Below are 24,589 nucleotides of genomic sequence, written 5' to 3' on the forward strand. Positions count from 1 at the left end.
AAAAACTTCTGTCAAAACATAAGAGTTCCTCCTCAACAGAAACACACTCCATAACAAACCCACCCAGTGTTTATACACACACACACACACACACACACACACAAACAAAGACACACTGTCACCTTGTTGACCAAAGCTACTTCCAAGACACCCAAACACTGCAGCTGATGTCCAGAGCCAAGTGCGACCATATGGTGCTTTCTGTTTACTGTTGTCTACGCTGCAGTAATGATGGGCCAGAGTACGACCAGTGCTTTAAGTGTGTGTGTGTGTGTGTGTGTGTGTGTGTGTGTGTGCGCGCGCGCGCGCGCATGTGTGTATGGCAGAAAGGGCTAGGATGATGAAAGATGAAAACAGTGAGAAGAGGAAGGAACGAGGCCTGGCAGGAAATGGAGGAAGAGAGTGAGCAGCTGACTGTTGGACAAACTGCCTCCCAGCTTCCTATTTCTCTGTTTCACCCCTGCATTGCAGCACTTCCTGCAGGAGCTGAGAGGGTGCAGTCTTTTCCACATCCCCTCTGCCGCCTCAGAGGAGACAAATCATCTCGACCAAAACGTCCCGGCTCAGCTCAGCGCTGGCACGTGTTGGCAGCAGCTGCTCTCTGCATATGTTCGTTATCTGGGGCTTTGATAGTGGTTGTGTTGCTCTTATCGACGTCCCCGAGCAGCTCAGTCCTCAGGCCTGACTCATCCTTTGTGGAGAGGACGACTAGTAGAGAGACAGAGAGGAGGAGGTTTACTCATTCACAGATGCTCTGTGGAAATGAGAGGGCCAGGGAAGGGCTGGAGTATCCCATAATGCACTGGGAATCCAAGCGATCCAGTCCTACTGTACTATCACTGCCTCGGTTAATAATGCAGCTGCGTTGTGACCTTGCGCTTAACTCTGCCAGGCACCAAAGTTGCTGAGTCAAGAAGCAGGAGTGATTTATCAAATCTGGTCAAGACCATTAGCTGATTACATTTTGTGATCACAAATAGAATAATTAAACATTGTTATTGTCAGAAAGCTTTTGAACCATTTTTAGAAATTCATTAACAGACTTGTTATCTGCCTGCTGTTGATGTCAAATAGTTTATATCTGAAGGTTATCTGAAGAAAAACAACTGACAATTACTTCTTTAGAAAATTTTAAATCTGATAAACATCAGCAACTGGCAACTTGTCCAGGGCGTACCCCACCTCTCGCCCAGTGTCAGCTGGGATAGGCTCCAGCCCCCCCACGACCCTTCAAGGATAAGCAGTTACAGACAATGAATTAATGAATGAATGAATAAACATCAGAATTATAAGATCTTGAGGAATTTTCACATTATGATGGCAAGTTTGTTAAATGTTGAAGCTTTTTATTTAGTGATACACTTTATATTGTTAAAGTCCAGATGAACAGTATTTTACGTATCTACCGAGTGAAACAGTATAGGCAGGTGGGACATATTGATCAGAGGAATTTAATTTGAACCTTGAAAAGTGGGTGTGTCTGCGTGTTGAATCTCACCCCATCTGTTGCTGTTGATTATTCTTGTTATGTTGTTTACGTTTATGTTGCATTTTTTTCTTGAACTTCTTGTCTATATCTTGGTAAGTTCAGGGCTACTAATATTAAAATGAAATAATAAAAAAATAGGTTACATAACCTATATATGACAATTACATGTATAAAAACAACAGACTTTTTTTTTTTTTTTTTTTTTTTTTTTTTTACAATATTTTAAATCGGATGAACACATCAGCATTGCAGGATTTTTAAGAATTTTCACATAATGATGACAAAATTCTTTTCCTGATTAAATGTTGATGCTTTTTATCTAATAATAGGGGAGACTAGGGATGGTTGCAACAGGGGGCCGTTACAACAATTCTTATTTCTCCACTCAGAAACATGTTAGAGTGATGTTACTCAGCACGTGCTCAGTTAGACCTGTTCCCCACAAGGAGGATACTGATAGAAGATTCACTAAACATCTCCTGCTGCATTTATTGAAAAACAGATGGTATGGAGGTATAAAATTGTTATTATTATTATTATTTTGTATGAGATTTATTTTTGTCACACTGTCCTGACCTTTTCTATTAATTAAACAAAACTTAGTTAGTTTGAATCACTGTTTCGTTAACTTCTAAGTAACATGGTTTGCAAGTGTCCAGGTCAGTTTATCAAGCTAACATGTGAGGTTCTGTAATGGCTGACAGAACACACAGATAGTGTGGGAACATTATAGATATTGGGGTAAAATGTAGAGACTGAAGAGCATCTTTAACATCTGCAGAATGACTCCAGGTAGGCCATTGTTCTATGCACAAACAAACAATACCAACTGTTTTTTTTAATAAATTACTGGATGAATAAATAGTATTGTATTATTGTAAAATAATGCATGATTCTGGAATACAACGCTTATCGAAACCAAAAACAAAAGTTCATTAAGTTAATCAACATGTTGCAACTGTCCATTGGGTTAAGGTCAGTCCCAACTATCCCAGGTCTCCCCTAAATTTTATGCTGTTGATTAAAAGTCACACAAACCCTCCTGTGAACTCAGTGCTAAGAATTACAAGAGGTTTTTAATCTGTCATCTTTGTTTTTTTTGCTTTCCGTCCATCTGAAGTGCATCAAGATAACTGGTCTGAAATCTCTGTATTTATTTTGGCAAAAGAAATGTCATTCAAAATATTTGCAAATTACTCATAATCCAGTTTTCTATTATTTTCTACAGAGCAAAGTATAGAAAAATCTTATTTCAGTTGTATAATAAAGTTTCTATTAGTCCTATATCAGATAACTATCGACTGTCTCTCTGTAGAATAGGGCTGTTTGGTTTGGCTCTCTTCCATTAACATTTTCTCCATTTTCCTGTCTGGAATTTATTTCACAATGAAGTCTCTGTTTACTGCCTCCTCAATCTACTTTTGAGTGAATTGAGTTATTGTTGTTGCCAAGTCTGCTCCTCTGACAATGCAGATTTACAGTGAGTGCTGCCATATGTAAACGCCATAGTATAATTACTGACTGGAGGAACTTTCCATTGAGACAGCATATAGATCAGCGAGCTGTGTCCTTAAATTTAACAGCAAACAGCCACTCTGCTGTTCTGTAGCTGACCCCAACCTTTAAAAAAAAGGGGCTCAAAAGCTGAGTGTAATGGCCTGAGCTGTCTTGCTGTTCTTACCACATGTCAGCCCTTGCTTCATTTCCCAGCCACCCTGTCACCCCATCACTCTCTGCTGACAAAATATAAACAACTAGAAGTACAGTAGGAAAAACAGTCTGAGAAAATGTCTTGCCCTGTCTAAAAGTAACAAAATACACCCCCAGGAAATCACTGCAACTGTGACACTGCAGCCACAAAATAGTCTGTCACATGACCTTTAGTTAAAACCACAATGTCTCGTTTCTTCTCTTGACTTTTTGTACAGATTTTAAAAAACAAGATATTATAATAGGTGTTTGTTGGAGTTTGTAGGTGGATTTTCTTACCTCCAGTCAGCATTTTCCCCATGTTTCCAGTCTTTATGCTAAGCTAAGCTAAATACCTCCAGGCTTGAGGGGGAAGTGACCTTTCATTTGGGAGTCATTGTTTGTTTTTGTTTAACTTCAGGGTAAAATGTTACATGCAGCAGAGATGGAGGGGTGCAGCAAGTAAAAGAACAATGACAAAAGATACTGTCAATAAAGCATTTGTTAAAAACTGTAGAATTCACTACATTGTGGATTACTCTTGTTAGCCTTTTAGCCATGCTAACACCACAGTTTATGTTTACAATGGCACCCAGATTATTTCATGTCCTGACAACTTTTGTCAACATCACACGAGTAAATGTTACTATGCAGAATCCAGACTGACTGCATCCAACTCATGGCAAGAAAGAGGATAATGTAGTTCCCAAAATGAAGATCTATTGGTTTAACCCCCCCCCCAAAGTTTTATCCATTAATCTATCCATTTTTCTTTCATTTTCCTGCCGCTTACCCAGGGCTGATGTCATGCCCCTCTCCTCAGCAATGCTTTTCAGCTCCTCCTGGGTGATATCAAAGTCTTTCTAGGCTAGATGAGATATGTAATCCCTCCAGTGAGTTCTAGGTCTACCCCGGGTCTTCTCCCAGTTGGACGTTCCTGGAAAACTTCCAAAGGGAGGCTCCCAGGAGGCATCCTAATCAGATGCCAGACCACCTCAGCTGGCTCCTTTCAACACAAAGGAGCAGCGGTTCTGCTCTGAGCTCCCTCCGGCTGTCGGAGCTCCTGACCCAAGGCTGAGCCCAGACACCTAACAGAGTAAAATCATTTCAGCTGCTTGTGTCCACGATCTTATTCTTTCAGTCATGAACCCAAAGCTCAGGACAATAGGTGACAGTGGGGACCTAGATCAACTGGTAAATCAAAAGCTTTGCCCTCTGGCTCAGCTCCCTATTCACCACGACTGCCTGCATTACATCTGATGCTGCACCAGTCTGCCTGTCAATCACATGCTCCATTTTACTGTCTTGAACAAGATCCTGAGATTTGGGTCCACACTGTAAGTTCCCATTCCTGAATCAAGCCCGTGCGTAGGTGACACACAGTTTCACTTTTCCAACTGGTCTGGTTTGTGTTCACAAAGGCAAAACACAAACAGCCCCAAAATTGTAAACATAAGTCATGCAACGGAAATGACACACACAACGGCACGTTTCCTGTAACTGGTTTAAATGGTGTTTGCACCACAAATGAACCACTCCAGAGTTCATTTGACAGCAGTCTGAGACCAACCCTTGGAGGCAAACAGGAGACCAGCTGTTTCACCTGCACCAGCATTTGAGTCCAGCAAGCTAAACTAATCACACCAGGCATATAAAGGATCAAGGCTTTGGTTGAACTGGATTAAACAAGGCCCTCAAACTCCTTTGCTTGAGGCAGTAACTCACTCCCAACCTGGAGGGAACGAGCCACTCACAGGCCTCACAGTTTGAGGTGCTCACTCTCATCCCGGCCGCTTCATGCACGGCTGCGAACGCTTCAGTGCGTGCTGAAGGTCACGGTCTGATGACGCCAATAGAGCCACATCATCTGCAAACAGCAAGTCTGATTCTGAATATTGGGTTCGGTGCCCTGAGATTGCAGATGCGGTTCACTGTTTGTTTTTACAGATTTGACTGTGACAGTAATTTTAACTCTCAAACCTCTTTACCTTTCTCATTCCTTAAACCCATAGCAGCAACATCACCCACACTGCACCAGTTCTCCCATCGGCTATGCTACATCCATTTCACTCCCATGACGTCCCCTCGTTAACCACCTCAGTCTATTAACCTCACTACTTTTTTTCTAAATTAAGTTGTGTCGCAAAGTTGACAGCAAGGTCACTCAACTCAGTCGATGTTTAGAGAATCTGATAAAAAGAAAACCATTAAATGCTGCAAGACATTTATACTGACAAACAAGTGAAATATCCGTCCTTAATGAAGCAAAAGACCTTGGAGATCTTGGACAGTCTGTGTCACTTGACAACTGATTAGGGGGAAAACATGAAAGATCTCTCGGCATAACTTTGCAGTACACTGGCATGGAAAAAGGAAAAAAAAAGATGCTCTGTGATGCAGCAGTTTTGTGTGAGATTCCTGCCCCCCTCTGGCAGAAGACGCTCATTGCAGTGTAACCTAAAGAGAGAGGAGCCACCTCACAGCAGCTCCTGACAGCTGCTGGCTGAACATGAGCACACAGAGAGGTATTTCCCCAAGGAGACTGAGGAGGGAAAGAGGGTCTGAGGAGAGAGCCGGGGAAAAAGATTGAATGCTGGAATTGAAAAGGGCTCAAATATGTACAGAAGTAACTACATTAGGGATGTTTTCACGCATTTAATGATTTGAAACCAGTTTATGATGCAGAATGAATATAACCAGAGGACATTTATACCCAGATTTTCATATGCAAGCCTAATACCCTCATCTCTATGCATGCAAAGATTTCACACAGCAGATGTTTTGTGGTGTAATGGTTTTATCTCTGCACCGTGGGCTGCATTTTTTGTTTGTATTGTAACTGGAGAAGATGCTTTGCAATCTGCTCACTTCCAATTATCATTGACAAGTCTCCTGAGGGATCAGTGAAAGGCAGATGAGTTGACCTAATCATTCTTGGTGTCATGTTGTTCGTTCTGAGTGGGTTTAACAGGGATGGATGTCTCCGGAGGGTTATATCGCACTTTTGAGATCAATTGTTGGGATCCAATTAATTGTATAAGCTCAGTGTGATGGTATTCAGAGCTGATGTGGTGAAGTCAGCACGCCCTAAAGAGTTTGTCAGCCCTGCTACTTTACTACCTACCTACCTTGCTTGCTCTTCATGCCTGATGCGTGCAAACTGTGCAAATGCCCCCCCCTCCTCCTCTCACCCCCAAAGCTTGTGCATATTGATCTTTTACAACTGCCCTCCACTGCTAGACCAAAGAGTGGCATGCTGCAATCAGCTGTGTGAGCAGCATCACAAATGAGGTTGGAGGGGAGAGAAAGAGACGGAGAGAAAGAGGTAAAGAGGCTGTGTGCATGAGTACATTGAGGGAGAGACAGAGAGGGAGTAGGGAGGTGTGTGATGGGAGGGTGGAAAATGGGGGAGATGGTGTGCATTGGAGGAGGAGGAGGAGGAGGAGGAGGAGGAGGAGGAGGAGGAGGAGGAGGGGTGTAGTGCTGCAGTGGAGAGAAGTGAGAGGAGACTGCAGTCTCTGCTTATGGGAGAGATCAGACTATGTTACCACAGCTCTAAGGCACTCTAGCCCCATACAGTTATTGATATTGGATGGGCCACCCCACGAAGGGGAATACCACATCTGACTGGTGAGTGCTGATTTTGGAGATCTTTTTAAATTTGAGGTGCAGTTATGTGACGTGAATACAACTAGAAGATAGCTGTCTTAGAGGATGTTTTCTGCATTTTTCAAACTAAGTGACTCATATTAAAGTATTCCACTGTGGCTGTATTCTCTGTACCTGGATATCCTTGTGAATCAAGATGTGTCAGAGCCTTTTTTTCTTGAGGCTGAGTGATGCTGGCCAGTGATGAGCTGCAGAAATCAAAGGCAGATAAGGACTGAGTGCTAATGGCACAGAGGTAAACACTAGGCTAAAACATGCAGGGGGGCTTTGGACGCGTTTTGGTGTATTTTGCATTCATCCACTATCCTCAGTTGAATGAACAGAACAGAAGGCATATGCTAAGTTATGGAAGTTAGAGTGTTGAGTTTTTTCCGGAGTTCCATCAAAAAAGCAAAAATTGTCCTAAATGTTGTGTTTATTACAGCTGTTGACATGATTTTCTCTGTAGCGGCGATTTCTTGCACAAATATAAGGTGACTGTTTTATTTTTTGGGAGGGACCCCTGTTGCAGCTCAAACTTTAATCAAAATCATCATACATCACGGCAGAGTCGAGCCAGCAGGCATTCATCTCATGCCCATGCCCACCGCTCAGACAGCAGGCAATGACTTGACACTGGCCTTGAGCCAATTGGTTATTTGATTGGCTGGTCACCTCGGCTATAGGCAGGTTGTGGGCAATCCTGGAGAGCTGATAGACACTATCAAGATTGCTTAGCAACAATAATCTGCCAGCCCACAGCACACAGGCCAGGCCTCTACTGTCGCTACTGTATGTGAATGACGGCACGCATTTGATCATAAATCCCACCTTGAGTCCACGCTAAAATGCACATGTTGGAATGCAATACTTATTGATCTGTGGCCGGCGAGTCAATGAAGATGAGGTTACATCATGATGCATGCCAGACGCTGACAGAGAGGTCTGATCTTTCACTTTTATGTCATTGTACAGGAATCCTCTTATGAACTGTGGGCCTATTCAAATATAAATGTCTCTACAACAAAAGACTCACTGTATAGCATCCTAATTTGCAAGGGCGTACAATCAGGTAGGAATGGTAGGGACGTGTCTCTAGCAATAATTTTGATTAAAAAACATACAGCCACTGTTGTCTCCAGTGACAAAGTACCTTTGCTAATTATAGAGCCAAAACAATGCATTTTCAATTTTTGAAAGATTGCGTCCTCCCCTGACTATGCCTAACATTAGTTTGGTCCACTGCCTACCTATAGCTGTGGGTCTCTTCTTATTACTGCCAGAATATTGAATATATGGATTAAGTGACAAATCTTGTGAGTTATTCAGACCACCAGGCAGAAAGAGAGAAATATACACAAATCCATTATTTTGTAATTTATTCTCATACATGCTGCAATCTTAGTCAGCACTCCTCTGGCAGCAGCACAGTGTCTCTCCAGCTTTCCTTGCAGCATGTGCTTCAGGCAGTAGACCAGCTTTGGGCAAATTAGCGAAATGTAGTTAATAGCTACTTCTCTCAAAAGTAACTGAATTACTTTACCAATTACTGCATATTAAAGTAACTAGTTACTAGCAAAGTAACTTTTGTGTTACTTGTATAGTAAATGTCTGCTTCAATTCTCTGATTCATGCACATATAGCTACATTATTTTATTGTAGCTTTACTGATGTATTTTAGCTATATTAGCTATATCATTTTAAAGTAGGTATGATGCAGTAAACCAGCTTATGAAACCCTCCGTCATACCACCAACTGGGACATGTTTATTGTCCCCACCAACCGTGGCATGAAATACCCACTCTAGCTAATTTGACACATCTGTGTGTGTTTGTGTGTGAAACCCCACACTCGGTTGTTGTCCTTGCTCATTTAAACGGTGGATAGAAATTGTCCATCTTTTAAACTGAGACAGATCATTTTCTTTTAGTGCCTTCAGAGAAGGATAAAACAAAAATAGATAGCTCTGAACATTTGAGAGCTGTAATGATACACACTCACACACACACTCACTCCCACATGTACACACTCCAAGACACATGCACACAGTTTTTATCTTTTATTCATGCTGAGTGTTTTGTTCTGTTTTATTTCATGTTTCATTTTTTCTTTTCATGCTATAATGTGATCTACCTCCTCACAGTGCTTCTTGCCGTACAGTTGTAGCTGTGATATTAAACTATGAAAGAAATAAAAAAAAGAAATTGTGACCTTTCATGTCAAAACACTTTGCTCCTTCTGATTCTTCACCCTGAAGCAAAAACAAACAAACATGGAGACGTTATGGCTGCAGAACAAATAATGGTTGTCAACTTGCCAATTATTCTTTAGCATTACATTTGAGCTAGTGGGGGTCATGATAGTATAAACGCAGCATCCAAATGACAGTATTCAGGACTGAAAATATCAGACTGTCAGACTAGTAGCTCCCAGAAATGTATCATAGTGCAGTAATAATATTCTTTCCTGTAGAATGTAAACCACTAAACTGTTCTTGCTGCCAATATATTACTATAAGCGCTGTATTACTTTCTGCTTTAAGTGATATAATGGACCACAAAAAGAGGAATTTCTTTTCCTCTGCACCAAATTACAATGCAATGATTGTAACTGAATCCAAAGTGAACTGATGTTGCAGTTGTTAAATGCATCCAGATATCTGCAACATATGTTTTTCTCTGCTTTGTGAAAAAATAGTGAGCATCATTTCAACCAAAGCACCAGCGCCTTTGTGTGATCAGTAAAAGCTATTAGCATGCAACTACCACTCACAGTTATACCGGTAGAAAAAAGTGAGATTAAATAATATAATTCTCACTTGAGGCTAGGAGGAAAATTGATCTTTTCAGCTTTTTGACGTGAGTTGAATTTCCAAAGGAGAAAAAAGGTGAATCATTGTGAAGCGACACCAACATGAACAGCAGCCTCATTATTTGTTTTTACCATTACAGTTTAGTTTATTCTCACTTAAGGCTCCAACTAATGATTATTCTGTGACTAACTGATCAATTGTTTGGTGCTCTTTTGTTTCACAGTTCAAAACCTAAAAATATTTAATTTAACATCACAAAAAGAAAAAGAGAAGCTGAAAATCCTCACAACTGACAATTTGGATTTCAAAGACAAATTGATCATAAAAATCTTAGCTGACTCATTTTTATGTAAATCAACTAATTGATAAATCAGCTCTGTCTCTCTTATTGTAAATGCTTATTTTTCTTCATTTACTTTTACCTGTCAGCTATTAGATATAAAATCCAAATAAGTATTCTTTTATATGCATACTTGCAGCTTGTTCTTACATTTATCAAGAAGTAAAGACAGACCATCCCATCAAGAAAAATGTTGAAGGCAGAAAACAGGACTAAAACTGAAGCACATCATCAGGCTGAAAAACTGTGTCAAATGTGTTTCAAATGTAACCCACAAGGGTGCAAACATGTTGACTCCATGCAGAAAGGGAATCACTCGAAATTAACCCAGTACCAAGAAGGATCAAACCCTCTCCAGTTACATGACACCTGCATTCAAGCCTTTTTGTCTCCAGATCTAGAAAAACAATATGACTATTTGTATGATTTTGCTCATAGCCAATCACCCGGGGCACAGAATTAACACCAGCCATAGGCAAATGCTAATAATATATAAAAAAAAGTGGCTGGCAAATTTGCCTCACTCACCAGCCTAAAACACAATGGTAATCTATTTAGAGACTGGTTTGTAACTGCTGCAGTGGTGGGCCAATCATACGACACATTAAATCAAAGAACATTTGCGGTGACTGTAGGGCTCTATACTAATTTTGGTGGCCACTGGCCAAATGGCTAGTGACATTTTTACCAGACAGTTAAGCAACACAGGGATGGCAACTCAACATCCTCAGGTGCTACCAAAATGTTTGAAAGTATGGCTGTACTATACACCTGGCATCTGATAAAAATAAATCTGTACATGCAAAGGACTGTTTAAGGAATACTTCCATTCACATGATGGGTTTTACATTAAGTAGAAACAAAAAATGCATTAAATGAAGTATTGATATCACTTTAAGGGCGGCTGCTATTGGTAGTGGTGTCATAATTATTAAATTACAGCCAACCCCAGACAGGATACAACCAAGAGCACTCATGCTGTGTGCTGAGAGAGTTAAAGGAACATTTTGGGAAACATATTTGCAACTGCCTGGAGCCGGTTAGCCTTGCTTTGCACAAAACCTGGAAAGAGGTAGCCTGGCTCTGTCCAAGAATAACGATATCAGCCTACCAACACCACAAAAGCTCCCTAATCAATACACTTTATCTAATTTGTGTAATTCATATAAAAACAGGCATGTAGAACCTAGCAGCTAGCAAATTAATTTTGTTAGCTTTGTTTCTGATATTTATGCTAAGCTCAGCTAGCCATCTCCTGGCTGTAGCTTCATATCAAACAGACAGATGTGATACTGTAGAGGTAACAACCTAACAACTGAGTTACCATCTGGCTTTAAGATCTGCCTGTTTCAGGGGGAACTTTAATTCTGCGATGGCTCTGCTACGATGCAGATCTCTCTCTGGGTCTCCCTCACTTCTGTCAGATCACTGCGTTCAGATGGAGGCGGGGTGAGGGGATACTCACCCCGGTTTCTGCTCATTCATCACACAGACAGTAAATTCTCACATCATCAGCATAATGGATGTGTATAGTCACAACTTTCAAGGCTTTTATATCCTGTGAGGTTTGAGAATTTGTGCTCATTCTTGTAACTGATTTCTGTTTAATCCTTCACTAACGATGAACGCTGTGATGCCTCCAGACTGTGTGTTTACACACCCCTCCATCTTTCACTGAGCTGAGGAGCTTCATTGCAGCTCTTGATCTCATCATCTGTCAAACAAATAGGATCATCTTTATCAATTAGGCCTTTATTGAAGGAGCAGCAATATATCATGAATGAACATGAAGAGCTTTTAAGTAGGATTGCAACTCCTTTTTTAATCATCGATTCATCGTTTTTGTTTGGTTTGGCATTTTTGGCTTGAAGGAACTTTTTGTAACATTCTGGAAAATCTGTTTATTTGCTTTTTCCCCCCAAGAGCTGGATAAGAAAATCAGTATCACTCCCATGTCTTCTTTTAAAGTACAGTGTAAGGAGTCAGGAGACGATTAGCTTAGCTTAGCAATAAGACTCCAAACAGTGGGAAACAGCTACCCTGGCTCTCTCTACACCATTTGCCCCAGTTTGACTGCTGAACTGTGTTAAGTTACCCCAAAACAGCCATGGTGCCAGTTGTCCAGATGTGAACTTGCTAACTTGCAAAGTGTGTGTGGGTGTGTACCTGAGTGTTTGTGTTCAGCACCAACAACTCCTGTTCTTTCTTCCTTCATTTCCCTCCAGTCTTCTCTCTTTTTATCTCTGTATGCCTATGAAGTAGATTCATAAAGCCCTGGGATTACCTGTATCTTGTGCTGAAGTTAAAGCCTTTTCAAGCATATTCTCCCCAGTTTGCTTCGCCCAAGGAAATTTGCACCCACTTGCATCTTTTCATTGGCTTTGTATGCAATTGTGCTCCCTCTAAAATTTGTCTTGCATTCTGTCTGAATGCATCTTAAGACTCACAGACCGTTTCATGCAGCATCTTCCTGGAGTCTTGTGTTGTCACTGTGAGGTTGTCAGACAGACCTATAGCGTTGGACACCATGGACTGCTTTGCTGATAGAGAGATGGAGCAGGGACCCCCTACTACATATTACATTGAATATTATTGTTTGCGCTTACCCATAGCTGGTAATTCAGCAGTTGTTGCAGCATGGCGAAGGTGCGTTAGCTTCACGCTCTGCACTTTCGCCGATGGTTTCTGAGGTAGGGGATATGTCGGAATTTCTTGTCTTTAAAGTTACAAAACCAAAGCAGTCATGCTGATAACCCCCTACAAATAGACATAAACAGGATATAACTACCCCTTAAACCACAGGTCATTTTCGCATTCATGTAATGATGAAACAAAGAAGTTACATGTTTATTGGCTCTTTCTAAGTCTGGCACCTTTTTGTTTTGCACTTCATTAACAGTTGAACAACTTTGGTGCCTCAGTAAACTTTCTCCTTTCCTGTAAAATGCACATACTGCTCACCATCTTAGATAGCTAATGATTGATTAGTAGATTAGCTAGCTAGTCATTTAGCATTAGGTAATGTAAGCAAAACTCTGGCTAATTAGCTCACTAATGATTGATGTAGATTAGTTATCTGATTGGGTAGCGTTTTGCTAAACTTAGCCAACTTAAGATGTGAATATTTATCACATTTTCAGAAGCCTCTTTCTAACCATCTTACTTTGTTTTCAACATAGACGAGCCAAGCACATAGCATATTTAATTAAAGGAAACAGGAAAAGAGAGAGTTTACTGAGGTGACAAGCTTGCGCAACTGTTATTGGAGCACAGTGTGAAAAGGCGCAGGAAGGGTCTAGTATTGAATTTTTTTTTTTTTTTCACACATGAGAGAAGCTTTCCTCTGGCTGTCTAGCTGCTTCCCCCATCTCCAGTCTTTAAGCTAAGCTAAGATAATGGTCTCTCTTCTCAGCTCCATGTTTAATGTGCAGACATGCAGTAGGATAAAATTTTGCATCTAACTCCTGGAAAGAAAGCAAATAAGCAGCAATCAAAAATGTTGAACTCATTCATTATTAAAATAGATTTAAAGATTTTTTTTAAAGAAAGCACTGCAAGTTTTTTCTTCTTGTCTGTAATGCACATCAGTTTGGTCTTTTCCCAGTGGACCTGTCAGCCAGAAGAAACTCCTCAATGGTATTAACTGCTATATTATTGTGTTTGAAATTCAGTAAAATTCACTAAACTTCTGGAACACCCTTAGGAGAAAGTATCCTTAAAGTCATGTGTACAAAAGAATTTTTATTATTCTACTTGGCATCTACACACACTGCGGTTGTTTGGCGGATCTAATCCTAATCCTTTCTGTCTGATCTGTATGTGCCTCAGGGACGCTGCACCTAGTCTTTGACAATGAAGTTCAACTTGTTCAGAAGGCCACAGACCATGGCGGCTGCTGAGCCCACTGGTGTGACCACTATGACCATGGCTCCCACCCCGGCTGTCATCTCCACCTCTGCGCCTGAGACGCCCGGCTCTGGCTCCAACAACACAGAGATCAATAAAAATGACATGTTTGAGGAGATCAAAAGCAAATTCTTGAATGAAATTGATAAAATCCCACGTGAGTAAAAGCCACAGTGCGCTAAGACTGTCCGCTGATATTCACAATGCTATTTATTTGAGAGTTCATTTTTGTGAGAAACGCTAAAGTCAATCTCAATTTTCCCTTTGTTGTTTTGAAACTGGCAGTGCCTCCGTGGGCTCTGATTGCCATCGCTGTGGTGGCCGCCTTGCTCATGCTCACCTGCTGCTTCTGCATTATCAAAAAATGCTGCTGCAAGAAGAAGAAGAACAAGAAGGGGAAGAAGGGCAAAGATGGCTTCAACATGAAGAACATGCAGGGTGGCGAGGTATGATGCCTTGTACATGCTGAAAAGTCAGGGTAACAGGAGGTTTTGGGTGACATTTTCCTCTTCTTTTCCACAATAATTTATTATTCAAATTTTATTGCTATTAATTGCAGTTTTTATTTATCTAAAGATGTGTCTAGCTAACCACATTTGATTTTCTACCAGCAGCTTTTGTAGCCCAGGCTGTAGAGGACACAAGGAGAGCTCTCTTCCCCTCCATTTATTCGATGTTGTTGTGGTGGTTGTTTAAACGTGTGACGTATTCCATTGTGGCCTGTGGTGAAAAATGACACACTCTGTTACGGCGTGGCAAAGAATAATGAGCACCATGAAGAGGAAAGTTTCTTCTGACAAGCCACAAGTACAAAGAGAGGCTGCATTTTATAAGTGAAGATAATGAATGACGGCGTGAGAGCAGCAGCAGAAATATTGGTAGATTTTGGACGGTAAATCAGACGATAAATGTTAGAAAGGCCTGTGATTCATTTGAGGACCAATCAGCTACCATCACCATAGATTACCCTGAGCTCCAGTGACAGTTAATTAAAGCAATCAATTACTTGTGTCCACAATGTGAAATTTATCGTCGCCAGCCGCGAACAAGCGTGTCATTCCTCATCATAATTGTGGTGGTGGTGGTGGTGTTGACTGCCTCTCTTTTTGTAGTGTGTTTGGTGTCTTGTGAGTTGAATCTCTTCCTCTCTTCCTCCTTTTTTCCCCCGCTTTGTGTCTGTCTTGTGTGTGCCTCGTGTTTCTTGACTGTGGTGGACTCCCGCTCTACGGTAGGTGGATAGCTCACGTTGATGCTCTCTGGCCCCCGGGGCGGAGGGGGGTTTCATGGAATGAAAAGTCGTAGCTTCCTTTTGCTTTTTTATTTCTTTTTAGCCCCCCCAACTTCTTTTTATTTTTGTTATGACAGCTTGAGAATGTAACAATGGAAAGCTATGATGTGCTCCATAAACCCCCAGAGAGGAGAGTCTAACCATCTAACGCATTGTTCCTGGGACAATGTAACTGTAACTCACACCAATATGGAAAGTATTGGACTAAGAGATGATATGCAAGACACTCTTTAACACTATTAATCTGTGCATGTGATAAAGGGCATGGTTGGTTGTTTGGGAGACATGGAAACGGTGATGATAAAACTGCATGACGAGCCAAACACTCGCAAATCTGTCCTTTTTGATTGTAAGACTCAAGGAGGAGGTAGGATGTGGAGGCACTGGATGGCCTGAAAAAACATGTCAAAGTCAAGGTCACCTTGGCAATGAGGCTTCAATTTAACTGCAATAATAACACTGCAGCAATAAGACTCTACATTATTCAAATAGCTGGCTGTGCCCTTTAATCCTGAACCATTTATTGTATGGTGAGCTGAAAAGAGAGGCATTTTTTTTTTGGTGCCGCCTTAATTTCGAGGTGAAACAAGGAAAAAGTTTTGGATTTTACCTTGAAATATGAAAGTTGTGAATGTAGGGTTTAAAGGGATAGTTTGGATTATTTGAAGTGGGGTTATATGAGGTACTTGTTGATAGACTGTATATTACCTACAGTAGATGTTGCAGCGAGGAGCATCAGCACAGAAATGAAGCCTGTACTGCTGTGGACAGGGTCAGCAACAAAAGGTAGTTTAGCCACCTAAAAAGGTTTACCAAAAGAAATAAATATCAGTTTAATCATATGCAATATTTTGAATATTTTCATCTCTCGACTGTGCTGTTAGTCAGCCATTTCTGAAGGGAAACTACTGTCATACAAGCCAAATATTGCTCTCTCTCCAAACCAACCAAACTCCTTGGATAACATCAGTGATTTTACCTTGCAGAACACTGGAGTTGCTGGTCTATCGCTGCCTTGATTTGTTGGTTTGTTTGTGTCACTGTGTGACTTTCTTAAAATGATAGTTCAGCTTCACCGAAGTCACACAACAACACAAACAAACCGACAGATCGAGGCAGTGGTAGACCAGCAACTCCCTTGTTTTGTGAGGTAAAACGACATGAGAGTGACATTCGTCTCGTATAACAGTAGTTTCCCATTGGAAAAAACCATCTGATGGCAGTATGACTGTATATTAAGATATTTAAAATACGATCTATGATTGAAGAAACTGGTCCTCCACACCCTCCTCCTTGGACTTGTTGAGGCTTAGGCAGGCTGCAGGAACACTGTGGGAGTTCAGGATACGCACAACATTATAATTTCTCCTTCAAGTGACAAATACCGTTTGTTGCTGACCTTGTCCACAGCAATTCATTGTGTAGCTTCTGTGCTGATGCCTCTCTGCTTCTCCAAACTGGGGGCAAACTGATCGACATCTACTGTCAATGATACACTGACTATAGATAAATTCCTCGTACAACCTACATCATATAATCTGAACTGTCCCTTTACTAGAAGAACAGATTGCAATCCAGCTAAAAATCAGTAGGTTGTTTGAAAGCCATCTCCTTGCACTAAATATTCTGTCTAATTTGCCTTTTATCATTTTAATATGCATTTGCTGTTGTGAGCTAGTTCCTTAGGGGTTTTTATATAAACATTTACCTCTTGGTTCATTCTGTGAAATCAAAGCCCTTTGACAAACAAGAGAACTATGCCAATATCTGATTTCATTGGAAAACTGTTGCATTTGTTACCCCTCTTAGCGGAACTAGCATGCAAAGCCTCCACTGACTCTGGCTGTCACCGAACTGCACAAGCATGTCGAAGGAAATGCCCAATGATCCAAAAACACTGAGAGGACAAGATGTGCAGAAAGTATAAACATGTATTTATGTGTTACCGATACCTTGTTAAATGATAAACCACTGGTTATTATCATCAGGTGCTGTGCAGGTAAGCAGTAACCAAAACATGTATCTCCCAAGTAAAAAAAAAAAAACTCCTGGAGCTCCAGTGTCTGTGGCATGCTGGCTGTTGTGGGGAGCCCTGTAGTCTGATTCCTGGCGCCCTGACCTTTAACAACCTGTTGTGTCTTCTTACGTTCACACCACAGAAACTCCAGGACGATGACGATGAAGAGGGAGAAACCGGACTGACGGAGGAGGAGAAAGAGGAAGAGGAGAAAGAACAAGAGAAACTGGGGAAGCTGCAATATTCTATAGATTATGACTTTGAGAATACAAAGGTCTGTGGTTGCTACACATTCATTAACACATTACATATATTTTCAGGCTTTAAAGAGATATTAGTATTTTTGAAGCTTAGTGAACAATTTCAAAAGTGAGAACTGTGTTTCATATAGCATTTCTATTGATTTTTGAGAAGTGTTGCATATTTTCCACTATCTTGATATTTTAGATCCCATCCACATTAAATTGTCCCGTTGGGCCTAAAGCCCATTTGTCTGACAGCCTGTTATCCAAAAATAACAAACAATCCTCGCTCTGAAGGCCAGTGGCTCCAAAAATACACACTCTCCCTACAGCTGTTAGGTCAGTGACTGCTGGCCCCGTCCATGATGCTGAATCTGCGGGGTGGTGGTGGCGGGGGGGTGATCTCAATTGACCCACCCCACTGCTTTTCACTCTGCGCTCCAATTACAGTTGGCCAAGCTTTATGGAACCTCTTCTTTACTGTTTTTAGGCTCAAAACAAATTTTGAAGATGATTAAATGATGTTGCTGAGGGACCGGTAAAAGTGACATACAGTCACATCTTAATAGCTAGCTAATGTTAGCTAATGTTAGCAAGACACTAGCTAACTAGCTTTTAACCCACCTAAATTCTTAGTTAGCCGGTTAAATCTGATAGCTAACATTGGAAAATTGACCTAACTAGTAAGCTAATCTCCATCAATCATTAGCTAGTTAGTGATAGCGAATTTCAGGAAAAACATTAGCTGACTGGCTAGGGAATCTACATCAGCTGTTAGCTAGCTTGTTAGCTTTTTCAACAATCTTCAAATTTTGGTTTTCTTGTGAGCCTAGCCGAGCTTAGTATGTAGCATATCTAACCACAGGAAACTGGAAGGGAGACAGTTGACTGAGCTTCTGCTTGGTACAAACCTTTCTCAGCCATTATTGGAGAAAAGAGCAAAAAGGGGTGGGACAATGAGCAGTCCCCAAATTCAAAGGTTCTAGCAGGTGGTTAGCTTAGCTTCACATAAAGACTTGAAGCAGGGGGAAATAGTTAGCCTAGCTCTGTCCAAGAGTTAAAAAAAATCTGACTACCAGCATCCCTAAAGCTTGAAATATAATGTCTGATTTTCTTCATCAGATTTTTTTTTTACCTTCTGACAGAGCCAGGCTTGCTGTTTTCCCCTCTGTTTATGCTAAGCTAAGCTAACTAGCTGTAGCTACATACTAAACGGACAGGAGAGCGATATTGACCTTCTCATCTTGGCAAGAGGCAAGAAAGCAAAAAAGTGTATTTCCTAAAAGTTCAACTTCTTCTTAACGGTCGGCTCCTTGCGAAATTCTAGACAGCTTATTTATAAAACCCCAGTGGAGCAACAGAACTATCACTTTTTCAGAAAGGTTGGAATAAATAGTTTTGCAGTACATCTGGCTGAGGGAAAAAGGGAACACATTTGTCAAAGATTCTGTAACTTTATCATCATTACTGTAATGCCCTCAGCAGCATATGGCCACAGTGGTAGTATGACATGAATTAATGAGGCTTTGAATGTTGAATCAAAGAGGAGATGCATTAAATTAAGTTAACATAAAACAAAACAAAACAGAGACTAAAATAAAAGCTGCACTTTAAATTTATCTATTCTATTTAGGCCTCATGTATAACTAGCCTTAACATATATATATTCATCTTTTCATGAGTTATCACACTGTGACAATTGTGTGACATTGAAGAAAGCCCTCTGACATTCAATATATCTCCAGTCGGGCAAGAAGTTTGTGGTGATTGATTGCATGGCTTAAGTTGTCAGATGATGTTACATAACCGGTCTCTGCAGCAGCGACCCTGACACAAATGAACAATCTTATAAATGTTGGATTTTTGCCTGATAAAATTGTGTCTTCACTTCTGCTGTCCCTTCCATCCTGCCCACACGTCCTCTGCACACAGCTCACAGTCGGCATCCTTCAAGCTGCGGACCTCATGTCCATGGACTCAGGCGGTACCTCCGATCCTTACGTTAAAGTCCTGCTCCTACCTGACAAGAAGAAGAAGTTTGACACCAAAGTCCACAAGAAAACACTGAACCCCGTCTTCAATGAGACATTTGTTTTCAAGGTATGTCCTGTCGCAGCGATAAAATGCATCTAATGTTGGTGAATTTGGTGCAGCAGAGGTGTGCATTCAGCTTTGAAATGAATCGCTGCAGCTGTAAACAGAAAGACGGATCAAACATTTGTGGATGATGAAGCCAGTGTGTTTTTAGATAAAATGACTTTGACAGATAATCATCCTAACCTGCTGCAGTGTGTCCCCAATAGTGTGTACTCATAATGGGACTGACTGTGTCTTGTCAGGTTTCTCAGGATGTGTGTGTGTGTGTGTGTGTGTGTGTGTGTGTACTCACTGGTCTGTGCAGTCAATGCAGTACATGCTGCTCTTTCCTTTCCTGGCTAATAAAGCCCGCAGAGACTTTACAAGCGGCTCTGGGTCACACTGCAAACTCTGCCTGTCTGCAAATTTGCAGCAGCAAAAAAAAATGCAAGTCTAATTTTACAGAAGTGTTCTCTCTCTCTCTCTCCATTTCTCCATTTGAATTACATCTTACCTTTTGAATTGGAAGGGGTTTTTTTTATTATTAATTTTATATATCTGACAGGATGTCTGTAAAGGATGAATTGCCCTCACCTTCATGAAGAAAGTCAGCTGGAACATATCATCTTTTCTTTTTCTTTCTTATATTTTTAAATAAGAGGTAATTTTATTTAATTTAATTTAGTTTATGTTATTTGTCCTTTAAAACAGGGTATCGTTTGTCAGAGAATTTGCATTTAATTGCAACTTTGTTTCATCTATAATTCTTTATTGCTTTTAAGTATTCATTCATTCATTCACTCATCATGGTAGCTAAAAAAAACCATGCTGAACATTTTTAAAATTAAGTAATTATGGTTAGAAGTAACACGCTACTGTAATTCCACTAATTGTGGTAGTAACTAGACATGTAATTAATTACTTTTATCAAATTAATAATGCAGCTGCTGAAATTGAAATAATCAGAGAAAATCAGACAAATGCAGTTTATTCCTTGATCTGTGTTCTGATGTCAGCTGGTGGTTCAAGAAGGTTCAGATGATTTGAGTTTGCTTTTCATGTTTAATATAAACTGTTGATCATATAATTTTTTATTAACTTATGAAGCATTGCTTAACCTATCCAGCTTCCTGTGGTTCTTCTTCTTCTTCTTCTTCTAAATGCTACCCTCTTAACTGTAGGCAATAAAAATGTAACCTATAGGCAGACGCTAGTCGCTGTCGCCCTCTGGTGGTTGAGGGTAATAATAACTCCCATTATTAGTGATAACAGGTACAATCATAGATGAGACTTTGACAGTTGTCACTAAAAGAATATAGCTACTCCAAAAAAAACTACACTACAATAAAATAACTGTGTTCCTTAATAAGAGAATTAAAGCAGACATTTAAAAGTTATGCTTAAGTTACTTTCCCCAGTATCTAATTACTTTTATAATGGAGTGACTGGTAAAGTAATTTTATTACTTTTTGAGAAAAGTCACTATTAACTGTGATAATTACATAATTTCAGTAATTTCACTTGCCCAACAAAGCTTTCCTGTTGTTGCTCTTGTGTCGACCAGTGTGTAGGATTCAGTGGCATCTACGAGCACAAAGTGTGAAGGAGAAACTACAGCGGCCCCAAAACGTGCAAAAACTGTGGAAGACCCCGTCTAGATGCAGTGTTTAGTTTGTCTGTTCTGGGCTACTGTAAAAACATGGCAGCATTCGTGGAAGAACACCCACATCCTCTGTAAATATAAAGGGCTCATTCTAAGGTAACAAAAAAAAACAAAAAACTACTATGTTCTGCCAATAAATCCTTGTAAATCTTACGCACTGGACCTTTAAAAAACTGGACCAGAGGAAACGTTTAGAGTCAGTTTTATGAGACTAATTTCTTCCTCTGTACCTTTCTCATTCACTCATTATTTGAGGATTTAATTCACTTTTATAGTCACTATGTAATAACTAATGGAAAAAATATATGGTGACAACATAGCATCGTGTTTCTCGATCAGGTGCCCTATGAGGAGCTCGGTGGCAAGACTCTGGTGATGTCTGTTTATGACTATGACCGATTCTCCAAACATGACGTCATTGGTGAGGTGAAGATTCCCATGAACACCATCGACCTCGGACGGCCGATCGAGGAGTGGAAGGATCTGGAGAGCGCTGATCAAGAGGAGGTGCTGTTCGCAATCAAACCTTTGAAATTAAAAGAAGATAACTGCTCGATAACATGCAGACAGTTATTGAGATGCTGTGTAAAAATGCAGCCAATCATCAACATCACTCTCTTCTTATAGCGATACAATGATTTTGATAACATTGCATGACCTTGGAACTCTTAGGCTGAGATATTTGACAGTTGAAGCAAAAATCACTGTCTTGTTCACCTCAATGGATGCTGAAAGCCTTGAGATTCAAAATATTTTATTCTTCTTCATCCAGACAAAAATTCTGAGCAAGAATTTTGAATAGGCCTCAGTTTCAGCCCCTAAGAAAAAAATGCTACCAAATAATAGTAATCTTAACAACAGATACATTTTGCTTTAGCAATTTTCTGTTGTTGGCTGATGAACATGTGTGCTTGTCATTTCTGTCTCTTCTCTCTGTGCTGACTGCTCAGCCTGAGAAACTCGGAGACATCTGTATCTCCCTCCGTTATGTCCCCACCGCCGGAAAACTCACCGTCTGCATTCTGGAGGCAAAGAACCTGAAGAAGATGGACGCCTGTGGATTATCTGGTAGAGAAAACCAGTTTTAAGCTGCAATGTTGTAAACAGAATCTAGATATCTATATTATTATTACAATCTTATTCTTACATTACAGTAACTTGCCTTGGTGGTCTCAGTTGCTGATCATATTGATACCCTTTGCAGATCCTTATGTAAAGATCCAGCTGCTGCAGGGGGGCAAGCGTCTGAAGAAAAAGAAGACTACAGTCAAGAAGAACACCCTGAACCCCTACTATAATGAATCATTCAGCTTTGAAATCCCCTTGGAACAGATGCAGGTACAGTACAAGACAAACCAAAAGCATTTCGGTCAGTTAATGAAGCTGTGAAGTTATGAAGCTGTGATTTGAGATGGATGCCATCCACCTTATTAGCAATAAGACCAAACACAGCATTGTTAACCTGCCATCTGCCCTCTGCGTCCCCCAGTAGCAGAGATAATGCAGGGACAGAGGGGTTGTTTGACTGAGGTTTGTGCAAGTTACAACCCGTGGCCTCGACCATGGCTCTGAAATATCAGTATTGATAAATCCATGCCGCTGTCCGTGGAGCTGAAATAGCAGATGGATTTATAATTGTGCCTTTTTCTCTATGTCCTGCCTTTCTGATTACTTTGTCTTGGGTCTATAAATACTTAAAGGGACAGTTCGGATTATTTGATGTTTATATGAAGTACTTATCAATAGTCAGTGTATTACCTACAGTAGATGTTGGTTGATATGCCCCCAATTAGAGGAACTTGAGCAGGTTTTTATTTTGATATCATGATGACTTAATAACAGAAATAAAATGACACATTCTCTCTTGCTCCCTTCTTAGAAAATCTTGGTTGCGGTCACAGTGTTTGATTACGACAAGATCGGTAAGAACGACGCCATTGGAAAGATCTTCGTGGGCAGTAAGGCGACTGGCCTCGGTCTGAAGCACTGGTCCGACATGCTGGCTAACCCGCGCCGCCCCATTGCCCAGTGGCATCCATTGCAGCCAGAGGAGGATATCGACGGTCAGCTGGCAGCCTTGAATGCAAAGAAGTAACGTGCTCCACCAACCAGCTAATGCTCTAACTCAGAAATCCAACCCCCCCGCACCCCCTCTACTTTGCATGAAACCCATGACTTAACACATGACTACCTGTCATGAAACCCGCTCAGCAAAAAAGAGACATCTTAGAATATCCGCTCATTCATGGTTAAGTCGAAAAAAAAAACTCTTTTTAAGCATCACATCTCACACATTAGTGTATGCTGAGAAGAGTGGCGTTGAGTTTATCGGGTGACTGGTTCATGAATGATCGACTTTTTGGTCTTTCTTTCATTTGAAGAAACTTAGAAACTGATTCTTAGGGTGCTGACACTGAAAGAGAGTCTTAGCGAAGAAGACAATGCCGGATATAAAGCTTTAGTTTAGTTTATAGAGCATGCTTTACTTACCTCCCCCACTGCTCTGCATACACCATGCCCAGTATTGTATCTTGCTAATAAGTGTGCTATAACTTGCAATAGAAAGTACTGTAGTATTGGGTTATTTCCTGCATAGAGTCTGTTTAAGTCTATTAATGCAAAAAGATTTAATTGAGAATGAATGAGGTCACTGAATGCAGCGATCCATGTTGCAATATATTTTCAAGAGAAATCTGCATAAATGATTGTCGTCATTTTATCAGCACAGTACAGTATTATCCAGTGTGACAGGGGTGACACAGTTGTCTGATCTAAGTTGCTTGTTTTGTGTTGCCACGTCTATGCATTTAGGTTCAACATGCATCAATGTAGGACAGGAATACAAGGGTGCCTTTCCTGATATGACACTTTGAGAAACACATTAATAAGCTTCATTGTTTTATCTAGAAGGGGAAACTTTTACAGAGTGAATAATATCATTTAAAAGTAGTCAGGGACACTGTGAATGTGCCATCTAGAATCTGTCTTGAGCTGTGTTGACCACTTGGATGTAAAACCTTACTTATCTGTGGACAAAGTAAGGATTCTCGAAGGCTAACCAATGATGTTCAAACCGATTATGACTATGCTTCTTTTGAATTGCTTCCTGAAAACGGCGCCATCGAACACATTTTTGTTTTGATATACTTCAAACGGATCATCATCTTGTTAAACTGTAGTACACTTCGATATTTTAACAGCTTCTGGTGAAACAACGTGAAGATTTCTGTCAAAGATGAGATGTTTTTATAGAGAATTTGAAATGTAAAGATGTAGCTGCACTTTTTAAGAGAACGTGAATACAAAATGAAGGTTTGTAAAATCTCTACAGAGCAAGTGCTACATCAAATAATACAGTGAACATATCTTGGACCATTTGCTTGAACCAAATAGAGCTGCAGAATCTAGCATGTATCAT

The 24,589-nt window shown here is 40.5% G+C and overlaps 1 protein-coding gene across 3 annotated transcripts in view; it reads left to right on the top strand.

Moving 5' to 3' along the window:
• Window positions 1-24,523, top strand: part of syt2b (synaptotagmin IIb) — a 39,027-nt gene extending 14,504 nt beyond the window's left edge. The window contains exons 1-9 of one of the 3 annotated variants that reach the window (XM_084738542.1): window positions 6,677-6,808; window positions 13,808-14,042; window positions 14,171-14,331; window positions 17,333-17,464; window positions 19,365-19,532; window positions 21,511-21,678; window positions 22,122-22,239; window positions 22,376-22,509; window positions 23,051-24,523. In XM_084738542.1, the coding sequence (XP_084594668.1) occupies window positions 13,832-14,042; window positions 14,171-14,331; window positions 17,333-17,464; window positions 19,365-19,532; window positions 21,511-21,678; window positions 22,122-22,239; window positions 22,376-22,509; window positions 23,051-23,266 (1,308 nt within the window). In that variant the 5' untranslated portion in view covers window positions 6,677-6,808; window positions 13,808-13,831 and the 3' untranslated portion in view covers window positions 23,267-24,523. Of the gene's footprint in view, window positions 1-6,676; window positions 6,809-13,807; window positions 14,043-14,170; window positions 14,332-17,332; window positions 17,465-19,364; window positions 19,533-21,510; window positions 21,679-22,121; window positions 22,240-22,375; window positions 22,510-23,050 lie in introns of those variants that run through there. The other 2 variants (XM_084738533.1, XM_084738550.1) reach the window with 2 other exon arrangements.
• The last annotated feature ends 66 nt before the right edge of the window (window positions 24,524-24,589 follow it).

The sequence above is a fragment of the Lutjanus erythropterus genome, chromosome 2 (genome assembly GCF_056507025.1).
Source record: "Lutjanus erythropterus isolate fLutEry1 chromosome 2, fLutEry1.hap2, whole genome shotgun sequence".
Taxonomy (NCBI): Eukaryota; Metazoa; Chordata; class Actinopteri; order Lutjaniformes; family Lutjanidae; genus Lutjanus; species Lutjanus erythropterus.